The sequence below is a fragment of the Corythoichthys intestinalis genome, chromosome 5, assembly GCF_030265065.1.
Source record: "Corythoichthys intestinalis isolate RoL2023-P3 chromosome 5, ASM3026506v1, whole genome shotgun sequence".
Lineage (NCBI taxonomy): Eukaryota > Metazoa > Chordata > Actinopteri > Syngnathiformes > Syngnathidae > Corythoichthys > Corythoichthys intestinalis.
Window position 1 is genome coordinate 54,728,256 of NC_080399.1, and position 26,954 is coordinate 54,755,209.

The following is a 26,954-nucleotide window of genomic DNA, read 5'->3' on the forward strand; positions in this document are numbered from 1 at the left end:
AAAAAAAAAAAAAAAAGGCTTAACTTGGGTGCATTTACAAAATAGTCTGTATATTAGTATCCGTTATAGTGTTTTTGTTTGTTTGTTTATCCCCAACTCAACAACACTGTTGGAAACCACAGTCATACACTTTCCTATGTTGTTCTTGTGGACATTTTATACAAGTGAAATTACATTCATAAAGTGGACATTGGTCTATGTGCAATAAAATACTCCGTTATACATTTTATGGTACAAATGACAACAACCTTCCGTTGGACAATAACATGGTGGCAATTAAAAGCAAGACATGAGCTGATATTAACCTTTATATATGGTACAGTTGAATACAATGTTATCCTTATCAAACATAATTTATAATACATAACCTTATTTAGATTTAAAATTATATAACCTTCTCTGGTCATTCAGCTTCATTTGTGTTGAATGCAAAAAAAAAAAAAAAATTTTTTAATGTTATTTCTCTCTCCCTGACGATTCTGAGCTATCATCTTCATCATCAAAGCTCCTCTCCTTCACTTCCTGGAAAAGAACTCTGCTGCTACTTGACATCCCCACAGCTTCTTTGGTGTCATCCAAGTTCTCTAACAATGAGTACAAACAAAATTTAAGTCACTACATATAAGCATAATTTTTGATGAGGCCTTGTAATACATTTTTTAAGGTATGGTGAACCTAAATTAAATAGCAATGTCTGATTTCCATGAGGTATTTTGCATTTTTATTCTATGTATGATTAGAAAAAAATACTTTTAACCTATTTTAATTGTTCCGTGTAAATGCTGTGTTAGTAGGATGCATCCACAAATGTGTTCTGCACCCTAAATGCATGTAGACAGCAAAACAATAATAGGCCTAGGGGTGTGACAAAATATCAAAATGGTGATATATCGTGATACTTTGTATCCCAAAAGTTTATCGATATGCTCCTGCCATAATCGAGATGTCGTTTTAAAAAGGTGTCAATGTAAAAAAAAAAAAAAAAAAAAAAAAAAAAGGCAACCAACAAGTTGATACCAAAATCTTCCACCTTGATGGTGTCTCAGGTAACTGTAAGGCTGCCATTGACGGTCCTCGACGCCCAATCCATTTAGACGGGGAACGTTCGTTCATTCGAAACCAGAGCATTCGCAGTCATTCTGTCCGATTTCTGGGGCATTTACAGGTCACTTGCTGTTCATTTACAGGGCATTTCCTGTTGAGGTTGAGTCACTGCCTAATCATTTGGGTGATTCCCAGGTCACTTCCTGTTCTGTAACGCAAAATAAACAGCAAGTGACCCATAAAATACCCCAAAATCAACAGGGAGTAACTGAAAATCAACAAGTAAATGACCTAAAATGGCCCAAAATTACTCATTGCCTGGCATTGGCTGCCACTGACAGCCATAGACGTTCAATCCGTTTGAAGTGGGAAATTCAAATTGATTGGACGTCTACTAGTGATAAACTCATTCCAATTCACAGCAGAAGCTTGTTTTTCTGTTTATTAGTTTTTTCTTAGAATATCCTAGAATGATTTCTTGACCAATGTATCGAAAATCGTTGCATCGCTATATCGTCAGATCATCGTTATTGTGAGCTTTGTATCGCAAATCGTATCGTATCGTGATGTAACAAGAGGTTCCCACTCCTAAATAGGCCTACAGTGGGACAAATAAGTATTGAGTCAACCACTAATAGTGCAAGTGCAAATAAATTCTTTAAAAATCAAACAATGTGATTTTCTGTTTTTTTTTTTTCCACATTCTGTCTCTCATGGTTGAGGTTTACCCATGTTGACAATTACAGGCCTCTCTAATCTTTTCAAGTAGGAGAGCTTGCACAATTGGTGGTTGACCAAATACTTATTTGCCCCACTGTATGTATATGAATTGGATTTCTCTTAACAGTGTTTAGAACTACCATTAATGGTGAGTAGAGGGCAGAATTCTCTACAACATAATTGGAAAATGAATGAATGAATGAACAATTAGAAGATTCGTTCATCACATTGTATTTAATGTTTTGAACATTCATAGGGACTGAAGTAATCGTTGTTCAGTTGTTTGGAAAACAGACGTTTTAGAAAATTGGTTCCACAGTACTGAATACTGATAAATAAATGGTTAAACAAATTAAAAACATTAAAACAAATTAAAACAAAGAAAAAAAGTGTGCGTTCTAATCATTTTAATTTTGAAATGTTTAACTTCCAGTGAATTCATTAGGTACCCTACGCAGGTTTAACGTCCAGTGTCATAAATATACATCAGTGACATTCTGGATTTGTAGTGTAAGTGTTAGATGTCGCATTGTCTTTCGAAATTGACGCTGAAGCCCACTTTATTAAAGCACAAAGTGTAGCAAGGAGCCAAAAATGAAAATGTATATTTTGTAGATATTGTAATTTCACAATTTTAAGTGTGTATGTCAATCCTTTTCATATTAAAATATAACTATTTTAAATGTTGTATTGACATAAACAGAAGTGACACATTCTATATCAATAGCGCTATTCTCTAACACAGTGAGATGATGCTACCCCTCCCCTCAACTTTCCATGTCAACAAGAATTCAAGAGGAATAAAACAAGAGCAACAAGCAGTTTAGGGCGCCAGGTCATGATCTGGTACAAGGTCACAGATTCAGGCCAGAAGTCATTTTGAAAATAATTATTTTTCATAGGTAACATACTGAAATATACTTGATATTTTTTTGGGGGAAAAAAAAAAATTCAAGAAACGCGGTAAGAGTATTTTTTTCAAGTGCAGTGGTACCTCGGCATACGATCACTTGAACACACAATCTTTTCTACATCGGACGTAAAATTTGGCTCGCCATTTGTTTCTACATCCGACGACATGCTCGAAATACGACGATTTATGACAGCGCCGCAGTTTCTTTGTTTTCTCGCAGGACGGATGCACGGTAGATTTTCTTATCAGAGAAATCAACATGGGTTCCACGAATCTTGGTGTAGGTGGTGAAAAAAGGAAAAAAGGTGAAGTTTACCATTGAAATGAAGATGGAAAGAACAATATGAGCGTGGTGTGCATGTCCGTGAACTAGCTCGACAATACGGCCGTAGAATGTCGACGATCTCGACAGTCCTCCTCCGACCTTCATTCGTCAGTCTTTATACAGTAGTATGAAAAATTATCTTAACCTTTTGGAATTTCTCGCACCTGTATTTTGTTCTTCCGAAACCATTCTGAAGTTGATTTACTTCTGTTTTTTGGATCATTGTCGTGTTGCAGCATCCATCCTCTTTTTAGCTTCAACTGTCTGACAGATGGCCTCAGGTTTTCCTGTAAAACATCCTGATAAACGTTTGAATTCATTCTTCCATTAATGATTGCATGTTGTCCAGGCCCTGAGGAAGCGAAACAGCCCCAAATCATGATGTTCCCTCCACCATGCTTCACGGTGAGGATGAGGTGTTGATTTTGGTGAGCTGAATGACGTTGTGTGTTACTCCTAAACAATTCAACTTTGGTTTCATCAGTCCACCAAATATTTTGCTAAAACTTCTGTGGAGTGTCCAAGTGCCTTTCTGCGAACATTAAATGAGCAGCAATGTTTTTTTTAGACAGCAGTGGCTTCCTCTGTGGAGTCCTCCCATGAACAACATTCTTGGCCATTGTTTTATATATACTGTAGTTGATGTGTGCACAGGGATATTGGACTGTGCCAGTGATTTCTGTAAGTGTTTAGCAGACACTCTTGGGTTCTTTTTTAGCTCTCTGAGTATTCTGCTCTGACCTCTTGGCGTCATCTTTTGTGGACGGCCACTCCTTGGGAGAGAAGCAACAGTGCCAAACTCATATTCACAATTTATTTGTTTTGCTCTGTGTATTTGCTATTTGCAATAGTACAAGCAGTATTTTTTAAGGATTTAGTGTAGGTTTTCGGCTGTGGAACGAATTAATGGAATTATAATGATTTCTTATGGGAAAATCCTGCTCGACATATGACCATTTCGACATACAAACAAAGTCCTGGAACGAATTAACTTTGTATCTAGAGGTACCACTGTACTTACTTCCCCCCTAAGCAATTTGGCGCCTCCTCCCCTAGATGGCACCCTTGGCAACTGCCTGGCACACCTATGCTGACGACCGGCGCTGAGTTCACGCCTGTATATCTGCTTCATTCCAGATTAATGAGCTACTGTTCATTTTGCACCCTGATTTCTGCAAACTAATAAATTCCCATGCAGTCCAACAGTTGTGATTAAAATTCCCAATTGAACCAACTCTATCTACTGTGACTCCTAAACCTACACGCACTGGCATGGGAAAATATTGTACATGTAAAAATCACTAACCGTAGGTTCTTTGGCCCTTCCGACCCAGTTTTCTTCTTTTGTCATCAAAAAGGTCTTCAGGAGAAAGTGATTAAACATTTGTAATCATAATCCAATTACAGAAGATAAATTAGTATCCTTTACATAATCTAATGACATACTCATACCTGTATAGCTAATAAATGCTATTGTTGCTTTGAAGCCTCGATGTGTGATGCTGCTGTCTGAGGTGAAGTCAAGGACCATGACCCTGTGGTAGGACAGGACAGGTGGAGGAATACTGCGACCACATAGCACCGCTTGACAGAAGGTATGAGGGGAAAAAAGAAGGGGGGAAAAAACAGTTGAAGATATGTCTCTAGTTCATTGGAGCTACTGTGTTTTGATACAGTATCTGATTTATCATCATACCAATCTTCTCTGTACCCTGCACCTCACCCAGGATAGTTAAGGAGTCATACAAACATCCATTTGACTCCTCGACATCAAAGTCGGTAAAATCCAACTTGGGAGGAAAAAAGCAAATCACTTTTTACTTTAGCAAGGAGGAAATCCACTATTTGTAATATAAAATTAAGTGGAATTTGTTTACCTTTACAATATGACCTTGTGGAGCATAAATCACCCAGCGAAGAGAGCAGTTGTTCGTATAGAAGAGTGGGTAATTTGGACTACTTAAAGTGTTCTGCTCTTTGACTGCAACAATTGTGCCGCATTCTGTCCACGTTTAACAGACACACATTGACAGAGAAAAAAGTTTAAGATTTGATGAAAATATATCACTAGTTGACCACCAAACATTATGCAACATAATGATATCAGAACAGCTTTATGAGATGTATGAACTGTAATTTCCCGTAATGTATCAAGGACAATAATATTGTTTTTACTCTCCCACTGTACATATGTAAATCTCATTTACAGTGGTATGAAAAAGTATCTGAACCTTTTGGAGTTTCTCACATTTCTGCATAAAATCACCATCAAATGTGATCTGATCTTCATATTTTAATGGGTATAGCATGCAAACAATGACAGAAGGAGGAAAAATAAGTAAGTGAACCCTCTGCCTAAGCAGGCATAAATAGCAATTTAAACCATTTTTTACCAAACAATTTAAGTCAGGTGTGTGCCCTGCCCACTATAAAACACACACCTGGTAGGAATTGTTTTGATGAGAAGCATTGTCTGATGTCCATCATGGCTCGGTCAAAAGAGCTGTCTGAAAAAGTGCGATCAAGGATTATTGATTTGTACAAAGCTGGGAAAGGATATTAACCGTCTCTAAAAGTCTGGATGTTCACCAATCGACAGTCAGAGAAGTTGTCTCCAAATGGAGAGAGTTTAGCGCTGTTGCTTTTTTTTCCCATGGAGTGGCCATCCACCAAAGATGACGCCAAGAGTTCAGCGCAGAATACTCGGAGAGGTAAAAAAAAAAAGAATCCATCAGTTTATGCAAAAGATTTACCGACTTACTGCTACAGTCAAATATCTTTGTGCACACATCAACTATATGTAAAACTATGGCCAGAATGGTGTTTATGGGAGGACTCCACGGAAGCCACTGCTGTCTAAAAAAATTGTTGCTCATTTAATGTTCACAAAATGGCACTTGGACGCAAAACAGAAGTTTTGGCAAAATATTTTGTGGACTGTTGAAACCAAAATCGAATTGTTTGGGAGTAACACACAACATCATAATTTGGGGCTGTTTCGCTGCCTCAGGGCCTGGACAACTTGCAATCATTAATGGAAGAATGAATTGCAGGAAAACCTGAGGCCGTCTGTCAGACAGTTGAAACTAAAAAAAGGATGGATGCTGCAACAAGACAATGTTCCAAAACACAGAAGTAAAGCAACTTCAGAATGGTTTCAGAAGAACAAAATACACGTTCTGCAGTGGCCAAGTCAAGTCCAGACTTGAACCCCATTGAGATGCTGTTGCATGACCTAAAGACAATGATTCATGCCAGACATCTCAGGAATCTGACTGAACTACAGCAGTTTTGTAGAGAAGAATGGGCCAAGATTAGTCCTGATCGATGTGTCAGACTGATCTGCAGCTATAGGAAGTGTCATGTTGAAGTTATTGCTGCCAAGGGGGGGCACAAAATATTAAATGATGGTGGTGAAGTGATGGTTCACTTATTTTTCCCCCTTCTGTCATTGTTTGCATACTATCCTCATTAAAATATAAAAACCTATATATGTTTGGGTGGTTTTAATTAAAGCAGACACTGTTTTTTCATCTGTGTCATTTTGACAAAGATCAGATCACATTTGATGGTGATTTTATGCAGAAATGTTAGAAATTCCAAAAGGTTCAGATACTTTTTCATACCACTGCAGCACCCAAATACTAGATTCAGCTCTTATTTTGATCCAGTACAACAACTATTAAAAAATTCTCCCTTAATATACTTCCCAACCATGTCAATCTAATGGTCATAATCACAGCGTCTTTGTTTGGGCTAAATCGTGGATGTTTGATACAACCATTGTATTGGAAGGCATTAGATTGTGTAAGTGGTCAGACTGTTGTAGCCAAGAATATCCCCCACCAGGGTCAGGCTCTTTGCGTACAACTTGGTGCGAAAGAGTAAAGCCACTTCCTACAGCATTCATATCAGATGAGAAGACGAGTACTACTTGCTGTGTATTCTTCAGAAGTACTGGGCCAGGAAGGAAACTTCCACAGAAAATTCCTGAACAGAAAATTTAAATTAAATGGTCGGCGTTAGTGTCAGTGCTCTAATGCAAGAATGACTGGTAAATGTTGCAATTTGCCTATAGGTTCTATATAATAGTGAACATGTCAAAAAATTAAATTACGGCACTCATGTAATTTTACTTGTAGAAAACGAATTTGGCACTCAAATCTAGCTGTATTCGACCATTTCATCGTTTCTCCACCCAAAACAGTGCATCAGGGAAAAGCCAACATTCGATTCTAATTTTGACATCGAAATAATGACGATAATGAAAATGTTTCGTCGGCGAACAATTTTTTTCGTGATGATGACGAGCTAAAAACGTGGTTTGGGAGACTAGAACATAACGAGATGAATGCCAATTTTCCATCTGAGGAGACGACATCAAGACGAAAATGCGACATACGTAGTTTCTCTCTTATGTACAAAATGTGTGATATTTTCATATTGTACTTTGAGTACGTCAGCTTGCATCGTAGCAGTGTTTGGGTCGTTCCACTTATGACATGTGCTGCGCCTCTCGCTCACTCCCCTCACCGAAGTTTAGGATGTGTTTCAAGCTAGGCCGCGCATCATCTTGCTTATTTGGAAACACATGGTAAGATCTGTTTTTTTTTTTTTATCTTGGCAAGAGAGAATATGCAATGTTGCTTTAGCCTTTGAAGGTCTGTGCTGAGTGATCAACACACACTTAATGTAACTTGTCACGTTAGCATAACATAATAAATATTTCATCCAAAAGACTAAGACAAAAATTAAAAGGGCTGCCAAAAACAACACTGATGTTGACAGAAAATAGGTCACATGGAGATTTTTTTAGTGGGAAAGGGCCAAGGCAGCTGAGAGGAAAGTTAATTAAGATTTAATTATATTATTAAGCTTTTTCTGTCACATTTATGGATGGAAGTTTGTCCAAAATATGGTATGCTATTGTTTTAAAATCACTTGCTGTGGTATTGTATTGTACCTTTATGGCAATGTTTTTTTTTTTAATTCAACCTTAATAATCTTAGGCTATTAAATTATAATTATATATATTATTATTATTGCCATTATTATTATATTATATCTAAAATTCATGCTTATTCATACAGTATTTATCATTTTCAACAGGTCACAAATTGTAGCTGTTTTGACAAATATTAACAAATATAAATGCACAAGAGTAGCCAACTAAAGATACACAGCACTTTAGCCTTTTCATGTGCGTGTGTCTCACCAACAGGCCTGTTGCTCCCTATTAAAACAGCAAGTCGATCATAGTGACAATACGAGTCGTTCTCCAAGTTAAAATGATTAAATTGGAGAAGAACGCTCGAACCTGGAGGCACGTTGATAGTCCACACACAGAGCCTGTTCACACAAAATGAAATAAAAGGAGTAATTAATTGATGATCACAATGAAAAATGTATTTGACTGAAGAACAATGTAATTTAAAAGGTGGGTTAAAAAATCTTGATAGAAATACAGTACTGTATATGAATTATTTGTATATGTAATGTATCAGACCTTTTTTCGGTGTCAGTGTAATTCACATTCATTTGTCAGTCACTTAGACTTACTCATTGTTGTCATAGTGATCAACGTAGCGGGGAGGGTTTCTGATTATCCCTTTATTTTCAACTATAATCCCATCCTGCACACTGCACAGACCTGAATTACCTTGAACATTAAATAAAATGTGAAACATTTAACCCCAATTACAGTGAAATTGTGGCATTATGTTAAACATATATAAAAACAGAACACAATGATTTGCAAAGAATTTTCAACCTATATTTAATACACTACAAAGACAAGATACAGTATCACAAAAGTGAGTACACCCCTCGCATTTCTGCAGATATTTAAGTATATCTTTTCATGGGACACCAATAACAAAATGACGCTTTGACACAATGAAAAGTAGTATGTGTGCAGCTTATAAAACAGAGTTAATTCATTTACCCCTCAAAATAACTCATAATATGGCCATTAATATCTAAACCCCTGGCAACAAAAGTGAGTAAACCCTAACCCTAACCCTAGAAACTACGTACATCCCTAAATGTCCAAATTGCGTACTGCTTGTCATTTTCCCTCCAAAATGTCATGTGACTCGTTACAGGACTGCTGTCAGATTTGCTGCAGAGATTGAAGAGGTGGGGGGGTCTGTCTGTTAGTGCTCAGACCATACGCCGCACTCTACATCAAATTGGTGTGCATGGCTGTCACCCCGGGAGGAAGCCTCTTCTCAAGACTGTACACAAGAAAGCCCGCAAACTGTTTGCTGAAGACATGTCAACAAAACACATGGATTAATGGAACCATGTCCTATGGTCTGATGAGACGGGCGGACTTTCTTGTGTACCGTCTTCCATTTCACTGCACAACGCCACAGAGTCATTTGTGCTTATTTTTTTATCTTTATTATTAGAAAAAAAGTAAATGTTTACATTATAATGTAAATCCCATGTTCATAAGTAGTTTAAATTAAGGTTTTACATTTAGATGCGAGGAAATGAGGGAAAAATAAAAATTAGGTGATGGAGGTTGGTGTAACTGGTGTTTCTGTTAACTGTTATTTTGCAAATTTTGAAAGAAAATACCATATTGAATGAAAATCACTTTCTCATATATGCCTTGGGACTATGTGTAATGCAGTAGTGATATCCAAAACCAGTTTTTGTGTGTGTGTTATACAGTAGGTATAACTATGCCAAAAGCAGCTTTCTTTGCATTTCAGTGGTTTTTGGAGGTTTACCCCCCCCCCAAAAAAAAAAAAAAAAAAACATATATAAAGAATTCTCACTCAGTGGCGACGTTTATTTCAGCACAAAATTGTAGCCACTTTCACCCCTGGATTTAGGGGTCATTAAGGGATAATAATTCCAATTTCTGCAGACCTTGTTCGTAACCCGGGGACCACCTGTACACGTTTCTCCAAAACATGTTTGAATTCCTTAACTTTTTTTTTGCCGTCTTTTTTGCCACCACTTTTGGAACGTGTTGCAGCCATAAAATTCAAAGTAAGTTAATAATTATTTGCGAAACACAATAGAGTATCCGTTTGAACATTACATTTTGTGTTTTTGTGGTGTATTCAATTAATAATAGGTTGAAGATTAGGTTGTAGATGATTTTTTTTTTTTATTATTGTGATGTTTTTATTGATGTTTAACACAATGTCTCAACTTCAGACGCATTGCTGATGAAAGGGATAGCTTACCTAATGACTTCCTTCCTCGCCACTGGTCATCAGCTAAACCAATGAAACAGGCAAAAATGGTTTATTAACGTAAATAAAAGCACAACCTCCCCGAAATGGATGATTATTTTGGTAACAATATACCAGACAATTGCACGAGTCACTATGATCTGAGTCACAACCCATAGCAAAAATTTGCTACTTATCTGTTGCTTAATCTCGTCTCGTGAGGCGAATTTGATCATCTCAAATTGATCTCATTCTCTGCTTATTTGTTTCTGAGTTTGTACTCCTAAGGGTACACTTAGGAGCAGGTGATGAGTCAAACTGAGCAAAGACATCATTGAGACGAATGAGATTGATTTGAGAAAAACACATTTGAGCAATATTTGAGAAGAGAAATTCTCTTAATTAAAAATTGAGTTATACTTGTACAGCACCTTTCGGGCACTCAAAGTGCTATGACACTTTATCCTCATCTACCTGCTGGTGACGCAACAACGTGGGGTTCAGTGTCTTGCTCAAGGATACTTAGATGAATTCATCAGAACAGAGGGTTGAACTCACAACCTATGGGTTAGGGAACAACTTCTCTATCACCGAGCCACGCATAGGCTCGGATGCACTGTGCTCAATGTGACGCGGCACATCAATTGAAAGCAACTTCAGAAGCAGCGTGTAGCAGCGACGAAGAAAATTTATTATATTTTGGTTCATTTAATAATTTATATATTTCTTTGATATTTCAAAAAAAAACTTTGAAATCGCAGACATGTTGCCTGTGAGCCAGTGGGTTTAGCGAGACATTGTCAGCCAGCGTGTTGCCTGTTTTGATTACGTCATCAAAAAGAGGACTAAGGTTCTTCACACTATTTTGTGGTAAACTTTCGGTCTTCGAAACCAAAAACCAATAATGCATTTGTAGCGGCCGATAGTTTTCGGCACCGAATTTTCGGTCACATCTCTGATTTTTACATTGAACAACATGAACCAAATGAACCAGATGTTATTTAATTATTTGACCAATTATAATATTTTCTTAATTAAGAGGTGATTGGACATGTCAGAGCAGACACTACTCTTTCTTACAATGAAAGAATCTTGAAAACTCAAAATGAGCAATTGCAGACTGGAAGGAGATCAAATTGAGAAATATTTTTGACTGGCACAATATAAGGTTCCTCTGCGAGATCAGTAAAAGAGGCAGCTTTGAGCTAAATTGAAGAAATAAAATACTTTGCTCATCCATATCTTTTACTGAGACATTACTGAGATCGTGACGCCAAACCAAGTTAGGAGATAAAATAGAGATTCATTTGAGATCGACACAAGTACTCATAAGTGTCTCTTGGTGAGATCTTGAAAGGAGATAACTGTGAGACTTTATTGAAAAATCGTGCCAGTCGAACTATTCTCAAGACCTTCTCATGTAATGCTCACTATGAGACTTACTTCTCATGAGACAAATTTGAGAAAACTGAGAAAACCACTCTGTTCTCGATTATTGCTGATTCATTTCTCAGAGATGTAAATGAGACATGAACAAGATCTCATCTTCAATTTTGCTTTTCTATGGGAAGTAAGTCCCAAGTTGTGGGCAAGTCAAGTCGAGTTGAGTCACGAGGTTATGTCGAATCAAGTAGAGTCATAAGGTTATGTCGAGTCGAGTCTTGAGGTCATGTCAAGTCGAGCCAAGTCACAAGATTCGAAAGACGAGTCATGTCAAGTCAAAAGGTTGTCGAGTCGAGTCGAGTCGAGTCACAGGTTAGTCAAGGCCACCATTGCTCCCCACAAAGCACTGAGGTTTATCTCGCTGTCATTTTAAGTCAATGTAAAGAAAAAAGTGCAGTATAGTGTGCAGGAAATTTGATTTTTTTATTGCCATGATGTTCTGTAAGAGCATAGCGAGAGAGGCCAAGGCAACCAAGCGGATCACTGGCAGGTGGGAACCAATCTACGATCAAAGGTTTTTTTCAAGTCAGCTCGTTGAGTCTTGAGTCATTGTCTTGCCAGTCGTGCCTGGTCTCCAGTCTCGGACACACCCAGCTTGAAGTGCCTGTGACACGAAAAAGCATGTTTATTTCATAATACACGCGGTATTTTATGCCCCTGAATGATATGGACCGCTTGGATGTGTGTGGAAGCGATCGCTATATTTATTTAGTTTTTTGAATCCCGCGCCATGAAAATGAGTGACTTCCGGCTTCGGTCTCTCATTGAGGAGGAGGGCGCTGTGACGTGTACGGTAGAAGACGTCCTCTTCACTACACAGTGTACTGTTGTGTATGAGGACAAAGGATTCAGCCGATTTTGCGGATTAATACTTTTATTTTTTGCATCACGCCAGCCAAACGGCTGCAGAAAAATCATTCTGTATGCGGGAGAGGCGTATGCGCCTTTTTGGAGTTTCAAAAGGTTCCCATTCACCGTGGATATTTACTGTGGGACCATTGGACTTACAAGGAAGTGAGTAAACATCTTGTTTTGTATTATGTCAAATACGAATACAGTGATTACAAAGTAAACACTATGAAATTCCTTTAAATAAAGGACTACTTACGTTTGATCATTGATAGGCATGTAAAAAGCTATCCTCATGCTCATTAGCAGTTAGCTGTTAGCACGTTAGCTCCACAACAACTCCAGCCACCCTCCTCCAGGGAACGAACTGTAAATTGCTCTCCGCCGGGCGGTTTGCCGATCCGCAAAGAAACTCGACAACCGGGTCGTCATGTCAAATAATCCAGGCTAGTTATGTGTGATTTTCCACTTCGAAGACTTTGAAACGTCCCTCGGTTCGGGTTAGCATGTCGGCTAGCTGTCACTCCTTCTGGTCTGTTTACATTCTCCGAAGCCGGGGAAGGGAAATGACATATGTCCGATTTAGGTGTCATAAAATATCGTTCGGGAGGTGTGACAGTAAAGGTGAAGTTGACTGTTTTGACCATTATGGAGTAATTTTGCCATGTCGTCTTGAATAAATGGATCTTTATTATTTTATATTCCATTTAGCACAAGATTGTTATTTGTCATGACCATGCCATTTATTTAGCAATTGGGGAAAGTACTTGGGTAAAAAGAATATCCTGTAAAAATATTGAAGTAAAGAGACAGAAACAATGACATTTTGCCGCTCTCTTCGTCGCGTTTTCCTCATTGTGAACAATTCCCCCTCAATGGGCTGAATAGTAAAACCGATGAGCCCAGTCTACCGCTGACGTCATCCACCTGTTGGGGACGCTAAAGCCCTATAATGGTAGGCGTGGCTAACCGGCAGATTAAAAGACTAATTTCTCGTCATCTGCGCTTTGCTAAATTGTTGTATATAGTCGAATCGTCTCAAAATATGATTCAAATTCACATAATAATGCCATTTAAGACTTTTTTTCTGGTGTCATATGCTCTTTAAGCAAGTCATGTCCGAGTCGAGAGTAATCAAATTTGCGACTCGTGTGCGAGTCCCTATGAATTCAATTGTCTGTAGTATACTGTGTTATTTTTTGTGTGTCTACTCAAACTTCTAACTTAACATGTACAGTAGATGGACGAATATTGTAAAAGATAATTATTATCAGCACACTCCTGCTACCTATTTTATCACGCAACAAAACTGTTGTGATGCTTCCAAGTTTGTTTATATTTACCATTCTTTTAGTGAGGTGAGCCATCGTCGTCAATGTACAGGACACCAAAGATGTAATAAAGGCCCTGCAACTTCCACAAGTGACATTGAGCTATTCTTTGGTATTTTGTGTAATGACTTCAGTCTTAATAATACAGGTGTGCATGATTTCTCATATAGTATGTTTGTGTATTGGGCTCCTTCTTTTCTATCTCAGTGGGTTGTCCTGTGCCCATTCTTAAAGATTTTTTTTCATATTGCACTGCTTTTCTGCCTCTTCCTGCCTTGCCTGCACCTGTGTTTAGTCCCCCACAACACAGTATACCCCTTCCTAGCCAAGAACACCACACTTTTATCCATTTCAACATCTGTCAAAAACAAGCACTTAAAGTGCTCTGCTCTGTTTGACATCTTGGGGAAAAATAAGCTGACTCACCATTTCGCAATGTATACTTGATCCAGGGTAGCAGAAGCCTCACATTGGTAAAAATGCCAGGAGATCCTCTTTTGGTCGGAGGGCGGCTGCTGTTGTTTCCCCAACTGCGACCACATCCCTTACCCCATGAAGTAATGCCAAGAGCCTCCCAGCGTCCGCTGCCAGATCTTGCGCGACATACAAGCGGACTCCCCGAGTCCCCCTTGGGAAATATTATGGTTACTCATCCCCAGATTTTGGCGATTTGGTCAAGTCAAATGCGCCTTAATGGGTGACTAAGGTGGGTAGTCAGTTTTCCTCTCATATTCGAAAAACATAGGGATGTTAAAATTAGGGATGTCCCGATCGCATATTTTTGCACCCGAGTCTGAGTCACCTGATTTTGAGAATCCGAGCGGATAATAAAAAAAAATAGTTTTTTTTTTTTTTTTTAACAGAAGTTCAATCTCAGCACTGTACTTTTTACAGTAATTCCTTTTCTGGATAGTGTTGCGGAGTATAAAACGTCAATTTTGTTTCTTTTGCAATGCTACTGTGTGCCCTGCTTTTTTGCAAGTTCTCCCAGTTAAAAATGTCAGACTCCTCCATGATTTCTATCATAGGTGCATGTCCACTGTGAGAAAGATAATCTAAAAAGAAAAATCCAGAAATCACAACGCATGTTTTAAAAAAAAAACTTTATTTTAGTGATGCATCTGCAAATAAGTATTTGAACACCTGTCTATCAGCTACAATTCTGACCCTGAAAGACCTGTTAGTCCAGCTATTCAAAGTCCACCTCCACTCCATGTATTATCCTGAATCAGATGGATTCAGGATTGTTTGAGGTAGATAGCAGCATAAAGACACCTGTCCACCCCATACAGTCAGTAAGACTCAAACTTGTAACATGGTCAAGACCAGACATGTCCAAAGTCCGGCCCGGGGGCCAAATGCGGCCCGTGGTCAAATTTCATCCGGCCCCCAGCCTCTTTCATAAAATCAGTGACATCTGGCCCACACACAGACTTAATAAATTGGTCAGCAGTACTGCTACCAGCATATGAAATAGCTTACACACTAAATGCTGCTCATCATTTACCCACTAAAAGGCACCAGCACTCTAAACAACATTACCCCGTGTGACCTTTTACTCCTAATTTTCTAAAATGGCGACAATCAACAAAAAAAAACAGAAAGTTGACTGCGACGACCGACGCTTCAAGAATAGGTGGAAATTGGACTACTTCTTCACTAAAATACGCAACAACTACTGTATGTCTACCTCATTTGCAAAGAGACAGTCGCTGTTTTTCAAGAGTTCAATGTGAGGCGATATGACCAAACAAGACACTGACATGGATGACAGGGTTACAGGGAAGATCGGTAGCAAGAAATTGAAGCAACTTGAAGCTAGTTTAATTTTACAGCAGCAGTATTTCGCAAGAGCCCGAGAGTTGAAAGAGAATGCAACAAAGGCTGGTTGCGAGATTGTTGAAATTATTAATAAAAAAAAAAATAATAATAAAGCAAATGTGACACAAATAATGGTTGCTAAAATTTGCTTAAATATATTTTTCTCTGTAAAGGACGTCAGCCAAGGTCGGCCCCCCACATTTTTACCACACTAAATCTGGCCCCCTTTACAAAAAGTTTGGACACCACTGGTCAAGACCAAAGAGCTGTCCAAAGAGACAAAATATTTCACCTACTTAAGGCTGGAAAGGGCTACGGAGCAATTGCCAAGCAGTTTGGTTTAAAAAGTCCAGTGTTGGAGCAATCATTAGAAAATGGAAGAAGCTAAACATGACGGTCAATCTCAGTTGGAGTGGAGCCCCATGTAAGATATCACTTTGTGGGGTCTCAGTGATTAAAAGAAAACAGAGGAATCAGCCCAGAACTACAAGACAGTTGTTGGTCAACGACCTGAAAAGAGCTGGGACCACCATTTCCAAGGTTAGGGGTTGGTAATACACTAAGGCGTCGTGGTTTGAAATCATGCATGGCACGGAAGGTTCCCTTGCTTAAACCAGCACATGTCAAGGCCTGTCTTAAATTTGCCTATGACCATTTGGATGATGCAGGGGAGTCATGGGATCAGGTTTCTGTGGTCAGATTAGAGTAAAGGGTTAGGGCTTTTTGGTAATAATTCCACTAACTGTGTTTGGAGGAAGAAGAATGATGAGTACTATCTCAAGAACACCATCCCTACTGTGAAGCATGGGGGTGGCAGTATCATGCTTTTGGGGTGTTTTCCTGTGCATGGGAAAGAATTACTGCACTGTATTAAAGAGAGGATGATGACTGGGGCCCTGTATTGTGAGATTTGGGGGAACAACCTCCTTCCTTCAGTCAAAACATTGAATATGGGTCGTGCCTGGGTCTTCAAACATGACAATGACCCGAAGCACGCAGGCAGGAAAACCAAGGAGTGGCCCTGTAAGAAGCATAAAAAGGTTCTAGCATGATCTAGCCAGTTTCCAGACTTAAACCCAATAGAGCACCTTTGGAGGGTGGGTCAAACCTCGTGTTTCTCAGCAACGGCCCAGAAACCTGACTGATGGGTGGGCCAAATTCCCTCCTGTGGTTGTGCAAACCTGGTAAAAAAACTACATGAAATGTTTGACCTCTGTGATTGCAAACAAAGTCTAATGTACTAAATATCAACATTCATTTTCTCTGGTGTTCAAATACTTATTTGTAGCTGTATCACACAAATAAATCGTTTAAAAAAATCATACATTGTGATTTCTGGATTTTTCTTTTTAGATGATCTCTCTCACAGTGGACATGCACCTAGGATGAATATTTCAGACCCCTCAATTATTTCTAAGTGGGAGAAATTGCAAAATAGCAGGGTGTTAAAATACTTATTTTCTTCACTGTCTATATTGGCAATTCTCCACACTTAATTTTTGCACTGGTTACACTGGTGCGCCTAACTTTTTTCTTAAGGGGCACCAGCGCAAAATGGAGGCGCACCAACATTTTTCATCACATCACCTTTAACGCCATACTTTTAATCACCCTCTATAAAATTCACAACATTCATATGAGTGAGTCCACTCAAATTCAATCACGCTTTGACACTCATGCTGCTCAGAACAGCTCCTCACTGACACAATGAGTTGCCACAGACAGTGCTAGCACTCGGGTAAAAAGCTAAACGATGTTCAACACATTTGTGCCTTTGATCGTAGAGCTACTGAGGCTTCGCTGGCGTGATCAAAGCTACAAACCTGTCAATCATCGTTAACTTCAAATACCAAAGGCAAATTGCACTGCTTAGGAGGGAGGGTGAGAGGCTGTACAAGCATGAAGCAGAAAAACATAAATATAATTTAATTTTAATTAAAAACACGATCCTTTTCACCCGATTCCGATCCTCTGAAAAATGACGCGATCAGCCTCATTTCCGATCACGTGATCGGATCGGGACATCCCTAGTTACAATACATCAATCTGGATTAATACATCGGTTGGTTCAGCACAATTAAATAAAAAAAAATACAAATCAAGCAAAATGCACAATATCGATCAACATCCACATCATTTAGATATGCCGTTATTGTTAAAAAAAAATGTAATGTAAGGCCACCCTTGATCACTGGCATTTTACAAAATGGGCATAAGGGCCGTCCCATAATCTATTAAAGTGACACGTTCCTAAATAAACACACAAACATAGGCAAATAAAGCATATACCTGGCAGGTGTCTCTTCCTCCTCTTTCTTGTCCTGCACAAACAACTGTATTGGCTGCATGCAGTGCTCTTGTGACAGTCTGGAGAACATATTTACATTTGGCCGGATCCACCAAATCCAGCTGAACCTCTCTCAGAATGGCAGGAAGACGACCTCCTGAGAAAAAAAAATAGGAAAAGAGCAAAATTCACAGGATTTTCACATATTATAGTGGGATGAAAAAGTATCTGAACCTTTTGGAATTTCTCACATTTCTGCATAAAATCACCATCAAATGTGATTGATCTTTGTCAAAATCACACAGATGAAAATACAGTGTCGCAAACATTCAGAGGTTTTCATATTTTAATGAGGACAGCATGCAAACAATAGCATAAGGGGGAAAAAATAAGTAGGTGAACCCACTGCCTAAGGAGACTTAAAGAGCAATTGAAACCAATTTTTACCAAACAAGTCAGGTGTGTACCCTATCAATGATGAGTGGTTTAAAGCTGCCCTGCCCACTATAAAACACACACCCGGTAAGAAATGCCTTGATGAGAAGCATTGTCCGATGTGCATCATGGCTCGGTCAAAAGAGCTGTCTGAAGATCTGCGATCAAGGATTGTTGATTTGTATAAAGCTGGGAAAGGATACAAAACCATCTCTAAAAGTCTGGATGTTCATCAATCGACAGTCAGTGAAGATGGAAAATGGAGAGAGTTTGGCACTGTTGCTTCTCTCCCAAGGAGTGGCCGTCCACTAAAGATGACGCCAAGAGTTCAGCGCAGAATACTCGGAGAGGTAAGAAAAAGAACCCTAGAGTGTCAACTAAAGACTTACAGAAATCCCTGGCACATTCCAATATCTCTGTGCACACATCAACTATTATGTAAAACTATGGCCAAGAATGGTGTTCATGGGAGGACTCCACGGAGAAAGCCACTGCTGTCTAAAAAACATTGTTATTCATTTAATGTTAGCAAAAAGGCACTTGGACACTCCACAGAAGTTTTAGCAAATTATTTTGTGGACTGATGAAACCAAAGTTCAATTGTTTAAGAGTAACACACGTGATGTGTGGAGGAAAATGGAACAGCTCACCAACATCAACACCTCATCCCTACAGTGAAGCATGATGGAGGGAGCATCATGATTTGGGGCTGTTTTGCTGCCTCAGAGCCTGGACAACTCGCAAACATTAATGGAAGAATGAATTCAAAAGTTTATCAGGATGTTTTGCAGGAAAACCTGTGCCGTCTGTCAGACAGTTGAAGCTAAAAAGAGGATGGATGCTGCAACAAGACAATGATCCAACACAGACGTAAATCAACTTCACAATGATTTCCTTAGAAAAAAAAAGTCATAGTCCAGACTTGAACACCATTGAGATGCTGTGGCATGATCTAAAGACAGCGATTCATGCAAGACATCCCATGAATCTGACTGAACTCCAGCAGTTTTCTACGTAGAGAAGAATGGGCCAAGATTAGTCCTGATCGATGTGCCAGACTGATCTGCAGCTACAGGAAGCGTCTGGTGTAAGTTGTTGCTGACAAAGGGGGCACATAATATTAAATGTTGTGGTTCACTTACTTATTTTCCCCCTCCTGTCATTGTTTGCATGCTATTCTCATTAAAATATGAAAACCTATAAATGTTTGGGTGTAAGTTGTTGCTGACAAAGGGGGCACATAATATTAAATGCTGTGGTTCACTTACTTATTTTCCCCCTCCTGTCATTGTTTGCATGCTATCCTCATTAAAATATGAAAACCTATAAATGTTTGGGTGGTTTAAGTATTAAAGCAAACACTGTTTTTTCATCTGTGTGATTTTGACAAAGATCAGATCACATGTGATGGTGTGAGAAATTTCAAAAGGTTCAGATACTTTTTCATACCACTGTATACAAAGTACATATGGATGACGAAAATGACTTGCGTTCTTTTATCCTCCCCCATCCACCCACGACACAACTGGTATGTATTGGACTGGACTCATCAGGTAGCGGCAAGCAAATAGGCTGGACAAAGGATCCTATTTGAAAAAAAAATACACTAAAACACAAAATAACACACTTGTATGTCAAACTGGCCTTGACGAAACTCACCAAGTTGAATTTTTTGATCCAGCTGCACAAGTGCCACGTCAAAGCTCATGGGTACATCATGTTGGTATTTCTCATGGAATGAGATGGATTTGATAGAAATGACCTGTTCCTCGGCATCCTCTACTCTTCGGTCATACTCTCCCACTACCACCGTAACACCACTGAGAAACCCTCTGAAAAAGCCGTTTGCAATGACATTTTAAATGCAGTCACTTTTTAAAGAAGTGACATACAATAGCTGTAAATCATACTTTGAAAAGGACAGAAAGCAATGTGCAGCAGTCATTATCCAGCGGCTGCTCAGGATAACGCCTCCACAGAAATGAAATCCCTTATTTCGCAAGGACACCTATAGATACAAATAACAGCAGTCTACAAAATTATTGTGGAAAAAAATGGTCAAATCATACTTGCTGCCGTAGCATAGATTGGAGAACAAAAGATTTTAGTGCTTTTTGGCTAAAGTATTCAAGATATTGTATGTTAAAGTTTAATGACAAAAATTCATTGTTGTTATTATATGAGTTTTATAAGTTGCTACATTTGATATGAGATGGATAATACATCAGTGTGTGCCACCGGCTATGAAAAAATGTGTCTACATCAATGCATTTTGTCCACTTACAAAACACCAGGATTTATGCAATCCATTGAAAACAGCATATTATGTAGGGTGACCAAACGTCCTCTTTGCCCGGACATGTCCTCTTTTCACATCCTGTCTGGGGCATCCGGCGGGGTTTTATAAATTCATGAAAATGTCCGGTTTTCATTATTTTTCACGGGACCAATTAGGGTGTGTTGAAATTGACTGACGCTTTGCACAGAATACTACGGTACAGTGCTCCCTGTGACGTGTTCCCAGAGAGCCTGCCCAGTTTTTAAGACTTTTATTATGATCAATATGTATATAATCAAATGCTCATGTACCCAAAAGAGTAATTAAGTCGAAAATACCTTTATTCTACTTTGGATACAAATTTATAATACTTTAATACTCGGCTACCGATGCTCGCTAATAGGGTAGCTGTCAGTGACGTAAGCCGCGCTAGGCATTATGGGTAATGTAGTTTTGAACTGCTGCATTTGGAAACATGCTGGTTGAATCGTTTGTCTATTTATTTCGGTTGTTGTTTGTGTGCAATCTCGAAGATTGAATGAGAATAACAATTGAGTGGGAATAACAATTTTTCAACGTCAATTGTTATGATAATAATTTATGAATTCTATTTAAAATTTAAAATTTTCGCCCAAATTGCTTGAATTTTAACATTTCGGCCAGTTGGCCAGACACAAATTTAGTAAAGTCTCACTACGTTTATCCGGGTAGCATTTGCTTCCAGACCATTGTAATTGAATCAAATTAGTTCTGCAATGATTAATCGATTAACTCGAGTAATTTAATTAGAAAAAAACTTTGAATCAAATTTTGCTGCTTTGAGGATTCATTTAATTAGAGTGGTGTTGTAATGATTTATTTTGAAAGTGTTTGCATTTAGTTTTATTGAGTTGGGTTGATACACTGCCCCCTAGTGGAAACAGTGAATATGACATAACTCATTTAACATGGCTGAATCCAGCTGCTCCCTGTTAAAACCAACGTAAGTTTTTGTTTGAGCCAATACGTGTTTTTTAATGCATTCGTAATTTAGTTTATAGATATATTGAGGAGGTGTTTTTTTTGTGGGAAGATGTGTTTGAACAATTTGATAAGAGCGTTGTAAAAAAAATAATAAAAAAAATAAAAAACCTTTAGCATTTTATAGCATTTAAGCTAGCGGACTTTTGTTATACGCAAGCTATCCAATTGTTCTTTTGTTGTACTTACTCATTTATTTATTTATTTATTTTTTTAATAACGTTTGAGGCTAAACTCAGGTATTCTTATTTTTAAGTAAAAGTACAATATGCATACACTCTTGCCTGGTTTACCAGACTCACCGCTGTTGCAGCGATTGAGTCTGGCGACCGTCCGGCGGATCAAATTCCCAGGGCGGAGCAAGCCACAGCAAACAGACAGCGGAATGGACCAATCAGCGACGGGCAGACGTGACGTTGTTAAAGCGACAAGTAATTAGCGTGAGCGGAGAATGGAGAAGTTTATTCAACATGGCTAGCGCGAGCCATGTTGACTGTTGTCAATGACTTGTTTCGATGTGTTTTTGGTCATTTAAAACTGGTTTTACCGCGGATTGGAACATATTCTCGGCTCTCCTGTTCGCCATCTGCGTTGTTGTAGAGACGACTTTCGGCGCGCAAGAGTGACGTTGCTCGTTAAGAACACGTCACGCAAATAAACTAATCTGATTGGACGGTTGATTTTGTACCATACTCGAGGGGCCGTTAATGGGCTGGGTCCCAGACTATTTCTCACAGTTTTGAAAAATACAGAGAGAATAGTCTGGCTGTGCCAGGCAACATACACTCTGGATATTTATTTTGTATTCGCATTTTATGCTCTTTTGAGAGTGCAATCTTAGCAAGCCTTTGTTTTACTTCTCCTAAAATTTATTTTGCAATGCATTAAATGTTCCTAATCCGATTACTCGATGATTCAAACTTAATAAAATAACAAAGTGCTGCAGCCCTATATCAATTATAGCTGAAAAAGTCACAAGAAGTCATTTAACAGTGAATAGAAGAATGTAAAGAGACACACAAGAATTGGTACGCTACTACTAACCAGCCATGGTTGTGAGCCATATATGGACTCAGTCCCTCCAACCACCCTCAAGAAAGGAACCAAGGCACTTGTCCTTAGAGGAACACCGCATTTTGAAGCTGCAGAGAGGATAAAGAGTTCTCAAACAACTGCTCTACTATTCGTAGTCCTTTAGCATTTACTTGTTTGACACTCACCTGCCTGGATAGTATTGCTGCACAACAAGAGACAGAGTAAAGCAATGGTATTCCTTTTCCCGACCAAAGAAGTCATGACTTGGTTTTACCCATAAGCCAAAACTACTGTGTGTTGGACTACTTGAGTGTGATTAAAATACACCAAAAAAGAATAAAACTCACAGAAGGCGGGTCCTGAGTTCAGATGTCCAAACTACAAATGGAGTCCAAATCTAAGAGCAAGTAAAGGTACCCTGGCACTGATAAACAACTGGAATTGGGAGAGGGCGGGTACATTGTAAATCTTCGAGCCATGAAAACCAGTATTACTGTTTCACTGTATAGAGTGTGAAAGATTCTAATGTTGTTCTGTTAAAGGCTTGGCAAATAATAGTGCTCTTGGAAAAAGAAATTTATTCGTAACCATTCACAATGTTCTTGCTTCTATCACTGTTCCTGTGAGTCAGCAAAGCTTATTGTTAGTGCTTGACAATAAAGTGCAGCCATGATGAACAGAATGACCTTTAAGGTAAAAGCTTTACAAGATGAGATACAGAAACTCAGCTTTCAAATTAGAAGAGTCAGAAAAAAGGGTGAAAAAGAAGTGTTGTAACCTTTCTCACCACTTAGTTACTTACTTGACAATAACAATGAGGGAGGCACCATTTGGGTCCTAACAGGTGCATAAAAGCTCACCATTAAATAGATTTACCACAGTCATATGTTAATCAGTAACACAAACAAAATGTGGGTTCTGTTTTTGAACACTTTTGGGAGAAAAAAAATGCCAATATAACAACAGTACCTAAAACTAATTTCGCAGCCAATGGAACCTTTTTAACAATCCAATTAAAATAAGAGGGAAGCAAGAAAAATGTTATTTATAGTACTGTAATTGAAACCTTGCATTAACCTTGCAACCTGTCATGAAAACATGCCATTTAAGAAACAATGATGGAATTTTAATTTTTTAAAATAATGATCTGCCGGATCGCCGGCCTACCAGGAGCCCGGCCCGCCCGCCAACCAGCTATCTATGGTCTATGGTATCCATGGTATCTAAAGTCTCCTATGTCTCTCGGCTGGCCCGAGAACACCTTGGGATCCCACCGTAGGAGTTGGTTAAAGTAGCCGGGGAGAGGGAAGTGTTGGCTTCCCTGCTAAAGCTGCTGCCCCCGCAGCCCGACCCGGATTAAGCGGTAGTTAAAGGATGGACATTCTTTAAATGCATACAAATGCGTTCTTGAAATCTGCTGTTGAGATTCATCATCCGAGCTGGGATACTGTGTGTACATATTGGCAGATTGTTTACTTACTCAAGGTCACGGTCTCGCAAGGCTGCCAATACGCAAAAATTTGTTTTTTCCAACCGTGTTCAAGAGATTTCAAGAATGTATTTATGCAGGAAGACACCATTTAAAAGATGTAATTGTTATAGTTCCATAATTGTTTCTTAAATGGTAGGTGTCCATTACTATGAATAAAATATTTTTCTTCTATCACTATTGGTTTTATTGGATTGTTAGAAAGTTCCCGTTTTTTGAGACACCCTGTACGATATACAGTGATGCCTCGACATACGAACACATCGACATACGGCGTAAAATTTGACTCGTCATCTGTCTCGACATATGACAAAACGCTCGAGATGTGACTATTTACGACAGTGTCGCAATTTCATTATCATCTACTTCAATGCATTTGTTAAACTAGACAGAACACGGTTCACCGTATCCTCCTCTAACTCCATACCCACTGTCTCCTCGACCTCTGTTCACCCGTTTCCATAAGGTGATATAGAGACAATAAAAACGCTTTTTAATGATGTAATCATTTACAATTTATTTGTTTTAGTATGTGTAATTACTGCTTGTAATTGTACCTTGTAGTGACCACTATCTCTTAACAGAATTCACCTAGGGGACTTGGGTGGAGCATGTTGTGTTCCGGGGGGGGAAACTTTGTTGTCGCAGGGGTTTCCGGCACAGACACTAGAGAGTTAAGAGAGTCACGGGAGTCACGAGCGGCCGAAACGGCAACACGTCTACTCAGCGAGCTACGAGACTCAACAACATCATCCGCTACAGCCTGCAGTTTTTATTAAGGATTTCGCATAGGTTTTTGGGCTGTGAACAAATTAAATTTTAATATATTATTATGGGGAAATCCATCTCGACATACGACCATTTTAACTGTCAGGCCCAGGGCCAGGCAAGTGTCTGTCAATCAATTAGGATCAGCACTTGACGGGTGGAGCGACGGCAGCTGCCTGCAATCATCATCAACAGCCTACATAAGCCAGCCAGAGCTCCACCACGTCGCTGGATCGTCTCTTTCAGTTTACTGTTAGTGCCCTCTCGCGTTTTTGCATCTCTCTGTGTGGACTCAACTGATCATCGACTTTTTGCTTTGTTCCAGGATCTTGCCTACGCCTCTCGTAATTGGTACCGTCGCCCGGAATCTTCACGCCAGACTCCACAGCCCTGTGAACGATAAACTGCTGCTACAATAAACTCATATCCTCATTATCTCTCGTGCCTGTTTTGAGGGTTCTCGGCCCACGTTCATAACATTAACATACAAACCAGGTACTGGAACGACTTAAATTTGTATGTCAAGGTACCGCATACTGTATGTAATCGCATATATACACTTCCATTCCAAAAGTTTAGGGTCACCCAGACAATTTTGTGCTTTCCTTGAAAAGTTATTACTATTACTATTACTTAGTTATTACTATTATTTTTCAAAACACTTTCAAAATGAATATGAAATCTAGTCAAGACGTTGAAAAGTTTAGAAATAAGGAGTTTTACTTACGGTAATATTTTTTATCATAATTGGGAGGTGTGCTTTGGGTAATTGTCCTGTTGTAGGATGAAATTGGCTCCAATCAAGCGTTGTCCACAGGGTACAGGTTGGCATTGCAAAATGGAGTGATAGCCTTCCTTATTTAACATCCTAATTACCTTGTACAAATCTCCCTCTTTACCAGCATCAAATCAACCCCAGACCATCACATTACCTCCATAATGCTTGACAGATGGCGTCAGGCACTCGTCCAGCATCTTTACGGTTGTCCTGTGTCTCACAAAATGTTCTTCTCTGTAATCCAAAAACACCTTAAACTTCGGTTTGTCTATCGATATACTTTTGATAGCTAAAGGCATAGTGCAGTCCTATTTGTAACATAATAATATTTGTGTTCCTGTAGCAGAAAATATTCAAAAAAATAATAATTGAAACCCTTTTGACTAAAGCACTTCAGAACACCACTAGCAGGGGTTCTTACGGTGGTGAGTGAGTACCATTCAATTTAACTCAGAAGTTGGAGATGGGAATGATGTCATGTTTTGAGCGTTCGTTTCCAAAACAAGATAGTGACCTTGGGGAAAGTTATTCTCGCACTTGCCCTCTGCATAAACACAATAGCGTGCACACACAGACGCTAGGTGGTGCTCAGGCACTGGCCCTCGCTCTCTTAACCGAGCAAGTGCCCTTATCAAGGTTATTGAGTCATGAGCATTATTATGTTAGTTAGTAATGCGTGTGAAAGCCCTCCCAAGCGCCTCACCCAGAATCACCGTGCGAGCCTGTCCTACAAACACCCAAACACACACCCTCCTTTGAGGTGCGTACCGCCCATCATTAGTCAACGTGAACGTGCAGTAAAGGCTGCACATTCACTGCAGCAGGAGCAGCATGTACAATTATTAGCTGTCATCCACGCCCCCGGCTATAGCCCCTACGCAGAGGTAACACAACGAGTCAAAGAGTGTGTGTGCCCTCCTAAACCTCAGTTGCTTATCAATTTTATGTATCTCGTGAAGTAGCCGTTGTCTATGTGCAACTCTCAAAATTAGCCGACTGCCCAGTCCCACCTGTTAACCCTTTAACCCTATATTGCCAAATGTATCACATTTGATACACCTAAAATTTCATGATTTTGAGACTAATTCAGAATTTTGACATTTTTGAAAAAAAAAAAAAAAATGATGGATGCAAGTCAACACATGCATCTGCAGGTTCCATGAAAAAAAAACAAACAGGATTTAGCAAGGGATAATTATAGATATCTGAGCGCTTATTACACATA

The 26,954-nt window shown here is 39.1% G+C and overlaps 1 protein-coding gene across 1 annotated transcript; it reads right to left on the reverse strand.

The window, feature by feature from the left end:
* Positions 1-23: 23 nt before the first annotated feature.
* On the reverse strand, positions 24-25,926 carry LOC130916652 (ovochymase-2). Its single transcript, XM_057837526.1, has 16 exons — positions 25,884-25,926; positions 22,880-22,896; positions 20,272-20,369; positions 20,021-20,193; positions 19,852-19,947; positions 17,929-18,083; positions 14,245-14,446; positions 10,208-10,240; positions 8,562-8,661; positions 8,218-8,351; positions 6,849-6,992; positions 4,880-5,004; positions 4,699-4,792; positions 4,455-4,586; positions 4,309-4,362; positions 24-584 (listed from the first exon to the last, which is right to left on the reverse strand). The coding sequence occupies exons 1-16, from the start codon at positions 25,924-25,926 to the stop codon at positions 457-459; spliced, it is 1,728 nt and encodes a 575-aa protein (XP_057693509.1). The 3' UTR covers positions 24-456.
* Positions 25,927-26,954: the final 1,028 nt, after the last annotated feature.